Raw genomic sequence first — 9,547 nt, forward strand, 5'->3', positions numbered from 1 at the left:
TATTCCTGATATTTTTATTTATTTCTTTATATTCTGCGGCTTGTTTTTTCCTTTTTCTAACAACGACTTTTGTCTCAAAGATTTAATTTTTGTAGTTATTTTTTTCTTTATCTATTCATTTTAGTTATTTTATCCTATTGGCGTCGACACAGACAATTCATATTTTGCATTTCCATTTAATATTTAAAAAGTCCGGAAACATTTGTCTCGTTTAAAAATGGTGGGTGCGCCGGCAGCCACTCTAAATTTTGGCGGACGTTCCTGCGTTTTTTGGTAATAAAACCATCTTAATTGGATAGTTTTTTCACGGTCGATCGAATAGTAATACGTCAGACCGTGTAAACACAGACTGAAGAGTACCCAGTAACTTTCTCTGGGCTACTAATGGTTCGAAGACTTTACAATACTTTCTCCTGTACAAGTTCGAGGCCGATCACCTTTGATGTTAGTACCGTAGAAATAGTCGTACCGTGTGAAGAATATTAAGTGTTTTTCTTTATTGTTGGTTATTGAACAAACAGAAAATTAAAAATTACAACACAACATAAATAGTAGAAAATAGTATTAGATAACACATGAAATAACAGAAGTGAGGAATCTTGAAAGTTCGTGTAAAAATAATAAAACATCTACTGCCTTCAAAAACAAATACACTACTCTAAGAAATTAGCGCACCACCTTAATAATGGGTCATTTTTGATGTCTTGAATTTCCTAAATCTGTCGTCCGATTTAAGTGATTTTTTAATATGGTATAGCCTTATTCTTGAGCAATATCGCTATAATATGTTTGTTTTTAGAATATTCAGCAGGATCTCTTTATTATACCTACAAGAGATGTATTACATTTGAAGAAAGTTTGCGCCCTTCAAAACCTAGAGAGCGTAAGCTAAAAATAAGAATTCCAACGCCAAGTTGAGCTTTTTCTACATTTAAACAAATATATATTTATCAGCTTGTTTTAACTTAAAATCTTAAGTCCAAATATTTCATAGACACGTCGGTCGTCGTATTCACTGGTGTAAACAATTCAATATGTAAATATACCTCGTCCAATTTACTTACCGTTGCACGTCATCCGCGCCATAGCCTGTGACACGATACCAACACGAAATATCTAGGCGGTAGGTGCGTTCCCCTTTAGAATCACTTTGATTCTAAAAAAGAACACACCTACCGCCTAAATATTTCGTGTTGATATTGTGTCACAGGCTATGACGCGGATGACGTGCAACGGTAAGTAAATTGGACGAGGTATATGTAAGTAATAAACAACTAGTGGTAATTTGAGAATGGGATACCTAATAATAAAAAGAAAATTAATGAAATTGGTTCCGTGCTGAGAAAGAGTCCGTAAGAAAAATAAAGAAAAATCGTTTATGTTGATTTATTGAAGTATTTCTGTTATAATATTAATTCATTAAAAAGAAATTAACTTTTTAATTCGACTTTTTTTCATCAAAAATAGTCTTTCCGTAAAATGTATCGTACTAGTAGAAAAACCAACAACACCACCTGGTCGTTATATGCATATTGTATAACATCATCGATGCACAAGTACAGATAGTAGTACTCTATTGACTCTTTTGTAGTAGATTTCTATGTCAGAGGGGTCACGCCGTGTCAGTTCAGACCAAACACACTTGACCTCTTCCATCGACTCAGTAATAACTATAAATCAAATTATGGTAATAAAGTGGGTTTTATAAAAGTAAAATCGATGGATGCGATTAAAGAACTTGGAAATACGGATAGTGGATCGCTTAATATTAGGCTGAATCTTTAGAAAAATCTCACGCTTTATACAACGCATTTGATTGATTTATTAGGATAATCATAATAGTACGGGAGGTAGCTCTTTAATTTCACTTATAATTACACAAGTGCTCTAAAATTATGTCAAATTGTCACGAGGGCCACCCAAATCGGTAATTTTAAAAGATCGAGTGTAATTCGGTAAGATTATTTCATGAATAAAACTGTTCAAAACAAAAATTTTATTGTGATTTATTTATACAAATTACTATAATTAAGAGCAAACAGTAGCGATCAACAGGTAGCAACAAACGCATTCCAAGATTGCGGCTCTAATTTTGAATATTTCGTCGAGATATTTGGCACACATATTCGTAATATAATAAACAATGGCTGTACAGAGCCCAATTTCAGAAATATGTTAGTATGTGGAAATTACTCTATAACTAAATAAAATATTGAAAAAAGGAGCCTGTACCGCCATTAAGGAAGACAAAAAATACACTTTCTTCAAATAAACTTTTTTATCCCGTGCTTAGATTTAGTGTCACATTGGAACTACTAAAAATCGATTTTTTTATAACAAGAAATCGAACGTCACTGACTTGGCAGCAATTCGCGCCTATGTTTATAAAAATTATTGCTTTTGATAGTCTTAACCTCACTGTCAGTGTCGAATTACCGACGCACTGTTGCTTCACTTTTGAAAGTTCGCAGAAGTTTCGCAATCTTGGACCGCGTTTGTTGCTACCTGCTGATCGCTACTGTGTGCTCTTCAGCACACAATTATTGTTATAAACATTTGTCGGTTGAACGTTATTTTAGAATTCCATTCTTGTATTAGTTGATGTAGAAGCATTGTCCTTCATATTTTATGTAACACAAGATTTTTGTGATATTCTTAATCTTGTGAATATTTGCTATAGTACGAGTATTTTCACTCTCACTTTTCCCATGCATAATATTATTCACGAATTACTTTTTATACTAGGTCTCTTCTTAACTCACCGAAACTACATACACTAATCATCAAAATTAACGCACCACCTTAAAAATGGGACATATTTGATATCTCGTATTTCCTAAACGTGTTGTTCGATTTTAGTGATTTTTTTAGTATGTTATAGCCTTATTCTTTAGGAATATCGATGTAGTAATATTGATGCTGGACATGTAAATGTCATTGTATACCGGGTGTAACAATGATAGTGTGTTTTTACCTCAAAGTTTGGAACACCCTGTGGAAGATTCTAGCGTATATAAAATATTGAAATTAATAAGATAAAGGCAGTTTTTGTTTACATTCGATTCAGAGTTGGACCACCATCTCCATATAGCTATTTCAGCATCTTCATGCCTCCTCAGTGAAGCTATGCAGTCACAACTCTGGAAGGAACATAAACAATCTGCCTATTTAAGGGAAACCATCGCGATGTACAACTGTACCCTTATGCTTTATTAACACTCTGCTTGTTGACTCATTCGCTTATGTTGGATAATATAAAAGTTAGGTACTTTAACAACTAGCAACGTTCTTCATCAATACAGGGTGTTTCCAAATAAGTGCGACAAACTTTAAGGGGTAATTATGCATGAAAAAATAATGACCGTTTGTTTTATAAACATATGTCCGCAAATGCTTCGTTCCGAGATACGGGATGTTGAATTTTTTCTTACAAACTGACGATTTATTTATTGCTCTAAAACCGGTTGAGATATGCAAATGAAATTTCTTAGGTTTTAAGAGGTAGTTATTGCGCATTTTCTCACATACAATTAAGAATTTTATTGAGGTGCGGGTTGAACCCGGGTATTGGGTATTGAACATACGGGTAATATGACCCGTATGCACGCCAATGGTGAATATAAAATTCTTAATTGTATGTCAAAAAATGCGCAATATGTACCTCTTAAAACCTACTAAATTTCATTTGCATATATCTCAACCGGTTTTAGAACAATAAATAAATCGTCAGTTTGTAAGAAAAAATTCAACATCCCGTATCTGGGAAACGAAGGATTTGCGGACATATGTTTATAAAGCAAAAGGTCATTACTTTTTCATGCACAATTACCTCTTGTTATTTAGAAACACCCTGTATTGATGATGAACGTTACTAGTTGTTAAAGTACTTAACTTTTTTATTATCCAACATAAGCCAATGAATCAAAAAGCAGAATGTTAAGAAAGCCTAAGGCTACAGTTGAGTTTTAATTGTAATATTTTATATACGCTAAAATATTCCACAGGGTGTTCCAAACTTTGAGGAAAAAACACACTATTATTGTTACACCCGGTATGCAATGACACTTATCTGTTTAGCAACAATATTTATTACATCGATATTCTTGAAGAATAAAGCTATAAAATGTTTAAAAAATCACTAAAATCGGACTACAGGTTTAGGAAATACGAGACATCAAATATGTCCCATTTTTAAGGCGGTGCATTAATTTTGATGCTTAGTGTAGTATCGCAAAATTATACCGCTTTTCCATAAAAATCACAATAAGTTAAACAAGGATAAACAATACAGAATGTCTTTGATAGCTTATGAATTGTGACGTTTATAATTTTCAATGACAGTGGTAGTTTATTGATTTATTTGCATTTACTGTTTATTTGTTTTTATAAATCAATAAAGTTTTATTTATTTACCAATAAAGTTTATTTGGTTTTATATTTATAAAGAATAAATATAATATTTCAGTTAAATAGAGGAAGAGTTGCAATAGTGACTTTTGTGTCTCCAGACAAAGAAGAGTATTAGTAATAGATATCGTAGTGTTGATAACTCAATTGTAAAAAAAATTGCACTTGTATCATTGTTTCCCCAAAGTTACGATATATTAAACAATAATTCAGAGGCGTAGCTACCGCCGTATCAGCCGTATCAATTATAAGGGGCCCCCGACATTCAAGGGCCCCAGAGCGGCATGTAATTATAAAATTGCAATTATAAAAGAGCAAAATAAAATTCCATTCAAAAAATTGTACAAAATATTGTACAAAATATTCTACAATTACTTCACTAGTAAAACGCTTTGACAAACGTATTGTTTGGATATTGACATTTTCGTGAAATGGATTATTTATCTATACATATATAAACTATATTTATGTGAAGGTATTTTCTGCCTCTCGCCTTTCTATAACTACAGAGCTTTTTTGTTTTCAAGCTACTTTTTATTATCTATTCATCGTTGCTGTGTGTGAGACATTGTATAATGTATAATGCCAAATTTCAATATTTGTAATCGCTTTACCTTTGAATATTTAAAACATTGAAACACTGTGTATTGTTTGCTTATATTTTTGTGTAATCTGTTTTTTATCTATAAATTGTATTTAGGTATATCTATGTATTTACCGGTCGCTCGACGTTAAAGTACAGAGCTTCTTTGTTTACGTTCATTTTTTTCAATGTCCATTTACCTTTGGCTTGAAAAAACTAAATCTGTTTTAAAACAATGAGTCTCAACAATTCAAATCTATTTTTCGATTTTGGTTTATTAGAGTTTGTTAGGTTTATTATTATTATCTATATTTGGGTGTTATACGCAGAACTTATTAGTTCCTAAGGTTGTATTATGGAATTTGCAATTTATTTAAATTTTGCAATATACAGGGTGTTTCATTAATAATTGTAAATAATTTAGATGTAGATTCCTGGGCTCAAAATATTAAATTTTAACCCAAATCACCTAGTCCGAAAATGCTTCTTAAAGGAGCTAGAGCTCTTTGAAGAAGGAGTCTTGTAATTAGTTTTTTTAAATACCTCCAGGACGCTTCTATTTAGAGAAACGAAAACTGCTACTCTAATTTATATTCCAGATATAAATAGTCTCCATAAATTGGGAATTTCTAGTACCGGTCATAGACGTCCGTTTTGGGTAGGGCAACGGTTATTTTATCGCATAACTTTGTTGTCTTTAACTTTTAAGCCTTCTTGACACTGGTGTATTAAATTGTGAGGTATTCTAGTAATAAAGGGTACTCTTGATTTAAGCCGATAGGATACACCGTTTTCTAGAAATGTTGATTTGAAAATTTTGTGTTTTTATTTTGAGAATAATTTCCAAAAAAGATCTATGAAAACAAAAAACGAAAACTGGTACGTTTATTCCAGAGATGAATAGATTTCTGGTTCTAGTTCTAAAAGTTACTCTTGGTTTAGGTCGGTAAAATACACCGTTTTTTTGAAAATTTTTTCAAATTTTGTTCAAACTCAAAAAACAACACATTTTCAAATCGATTTTTCTATAAAACGGTGTATCTTACCGACTTAAAGTAAGATTAACTTTTATTACTAGAATACCTCACGATTTAATAATCCAGTGTCAAAAATGCTTAAAAGTCAAAGACAAAAAAGTTATGCGGTAAAATAACCGTTGCTCTACCCAAAGAGGACGCATATGACCGGTATTAGAAATTCGCAATTCATGAAATCGATTTATCTCTGGAAGATAAATAGACGTACCAGTTTTCGTTTTTCTAAATAGAAGTGTTATAGAGGTATTTAAAAAAAAACTCATTAAAAGACACCATCTTTAAAGAACTCCAGCTCCCTTAGGAAGCATTTTCGGAGTAGGTGATTTGTGTTAACCCTTAATATTTAAGGCCCAGGAATCTACAGTTAAAATATTTCCAATTATTAATGTAACACCCAGTATTGTTTTGTTTTATTTCATTATCTTTTATTTTGTAATAATATTGACGATTTATGTAATTTCAGTAAACTGTATTTATTATTGTTCTTTTCCTAATCTTTGTAAGCTTTGTCCATAAAATTGTAAAACTTTCAGTGACATTAAAGCATATTTGTGTTCTATTCTATCGTTGATTGATGTAGATTCTATACAAACGTTTTTGCTTCTTTTGTTGACCATTTTTTTAGCACTATGCCATATCAGTGGTTGAAAATAATTTAATTATTTTCAACCACTGATATGGCATAGTACTAAAAACAACTTCTAAACAATATTAACTTTTTTGTTATGACTGTTTTTTAATTTATTTATTACCGTTCTGCTTGATCAGGAAATCATTATTTAGCTTTATAGGTATAGGTCTTATCTTTATGTTTAATGTTGAGTCCATCAATCTCCTCAATAGCGAAAAAAATTAAAAACTTCAATAAAATAACTTTATAAAATACGTTCACGGGATAATAGCCATTTCCTAATTATTATCACTTATTATCACAGCAATCTATAGGGCTTTTCATTCACAGTCATTTGTTTCGAGCTTCTGTCATATGTTGTATCCTCCTCCTAGGGTCTAGGACGTTTCATCGCCGCCGTTTCGATGCCGCCAGTTTGATGCCGATGCCGGCCGATTCATCGCCAGTCAATTAATCGCTATCTGATATATTTCCGAATTTTCGACAGTTACAATTATTAGTTATTTTTAGTACTAATTAGGAATTCTAGGAAATGCGAGATATGACGGCGATGAAATGGACTGGCGATGAACCGGCGGCATCGAAACGGCCGGCGATGAACCGGCGGCATCGAAACGTCCCATTCCGTCCTCCTAAGTGCCTTCTCTATTGAGGTTGGCGATCAATATGGCAAATTTCTCTCTGTTCTGGGCTTGATGGATTAAGTCATTCCCTGTTGTGTGGGTCCAATCTCTGATACCCCTTTTACCTTTGATTTTGCCTTCTAATATTACCTGGAGCTGCTCAAGTTCCCCATGGCGCATTATGTGTCCTAGATACGACGTCTTTCTAATTTTGATTGTGTTGACCAGATGAGGACGTGTGTTCATTATTTCCAGTACTTCTTCATTTGTAGTTTTGCTGGCCCAGCTTATTCTTAGCATTCGGCGGTACATCCACATTTCGAATGAATTCAGTTTGTTGACGTCATACTGTTTTAATGTCCAGGTCTCACAGCCATATAGTAATAGAGACCGCACATAACACTTTAGTGTTCTCAATCTTATTGTGACTGATAGTTTGGGGTTACAGAGCATTTTACGCATGTTCATGAAGCAAGATCTTGCTATTTCAATGCGTCTTCTAATTATTTCTTTTAAGTGGTCTAGCTGACTGTTTAGCTCTCTGTCCAGTATGTCGTATAATCCGTATATATTAATATTATACACAGAATATACAACATATGACAGAAGCTCGAAACAAATGACAATCGATGAAAAGCCCTATACGCTCTGAGCTTCGCTGGTGTCGCTCCTAGCGGTTACTAATTCAACTTTCACCGGTAATTTTTAAATTTATTATTTAATTGTTATCGCTTAATATTTACAACGCAAAAAAGTAATTAAATTGTAGTCGATTTTTTTAAGATTTTGCTTGACGTTCTATTGATAAAATATGAATTTCTTACTTCGGATACTTTCACAATTATCGTGTAGATGGCGCTAAGATTAATTTATAATTACATATTACGGAACATTAAAAAACTTAAATTCAGTATTTAAAACGTAAGTATATTTAAGGTAAAAATATATAGCACAGCTTTGACCAACTAATATTTTTTATAATTAATGTTTTTAATTTTGATTTTAAATTAATCACTTTGACATTTATGTCAAATTTCCGGTAAACGTTTACAGACTTGCCACTACTGGCGTAAGTCTTGTTTTAATCTGAATTTATATTATTGGTTTATCAAGTAATTTTGATTAACATTATAAAATATAAAAAAGCAGTCAAAACCTTTAACACAGAACTTGAACATGAATTTTTTGCTATTGATATTCTATAATTTATTTCTTCTATGCATCTTGCGTTGTTAGTTATCACAGATAAATGATGTACCTACCAGAAAAAATAAGTTATAAATTGATATATATTCCTTATTTGTAATAGATTTTTGTACAAAGTACCCTAACCAGTTCAAAAAAGTTATTTTGAAAAAAAACATTGTTTTGTTACTTGATATGTTTATTTCTTGAATAATATTAATTAAGCACTGTTAAATATTAAGGACTCTTTTAATCCGTATGTATCTTTCCAGGTTACATCCTGAAGTTGCTTTCCAAGCCTCTCATCACCTCCAAGAAGTCATGGAAGCCGTCAAACAGAGAAGCTGTAGCCAATACGTCTGCAGATTTCCAATTCTAATGTCGCCAAAAGCTGCTTGAACATACTCCACGTACTAGGATATTATTTATTATACATTTAGGTGAAGTTCTGGCATCGCTTTGAGGCGATGTTGGAAAAATTAAAGTAGTTTCTTGTGAAACTTTTTAATTTTTGGAATTTCAGATAAGAATTGGTGTATTAACCATGTGGGCTTTCCCGAGTAGTTGGAAACTGATAGTTTGGGTTGGATAGTACGAATTTATGAAACCTGCATGGTTAAATCCTCACCTTGTTTAGCTAACTGTTTTCTGCGATTTTTAGAAAGATACACTGGGTGAAGAAATGATCAAAGTCACCTGATAAAATGAAATTTCTTGCAATGTGGCTACGTCTTTTAAATTTGTAGTCTTTTTCTGTTCATCGTTGTGTTAGACTGCAACTATTTTGCAGGAAAATGTGCTAAAAATTAGATTTTTTTAAAAGCCGATGATAATAAGTTTATACCAGATTCGTGGATTATGTTTATTAAAATAATTATGCAAGACTGTTCTCTAAGCAGCATGTTCTTTAAGTCAAGAAATAAGAATGATCTGATTTTTTTAAGGTTTGTCTTGTTTTCTTATACATCTACATTTTTCCTTAAAACTTTAATAGTCTTAAGGAGAAATATAGACTCTTTTAGTTAGAAATTTAAAAATACGTACCGTCTATACAACTGGCATATTTCTTCTCATTTTTTAG

General features: G+C 32.1%; 1 protein-coding gene across 1 annotated transcript in view; it reads left to right on the forward strand.

Moving 5' to 3' along the window:
• Positions 1 to 9,188, forward strand: part of LOC114328957 (uncharacterized) — an 84,413-nt gene extending 75,225 nt beyond the window's left edge. Inside the window, exon 7 of the mRNA XM_028277952.2 lies at positions 8,739 to 9,188. Coding sequence (XP_028133753.2) covers positions 8,739 to 8,865 — 127 coding nt within the window. The 3' untranslated portion in view covers positions 8,866 to 9,188. The remainder of the gene's footprint in view (positions 1 to 8,738) is intronic.
• Positions 9,189 to 9,547: the final 359 nt, after the last annotated feature.

This window comes from Diabrotica virgifera, chromosome 1 (assembly GCF_917563875.1).
Source record: "Diabrotica virgifera virgifera chromosome 1, PGI_DIABVI_V3a".
Classification (NCBI taxonomy): domain Eukaryota; kingdom Metazoa; phylum Arthropoda; class Insecta; order Coleoptera; family Chrysomelidae; genus Diabrotica; species Diabrotica virgifera.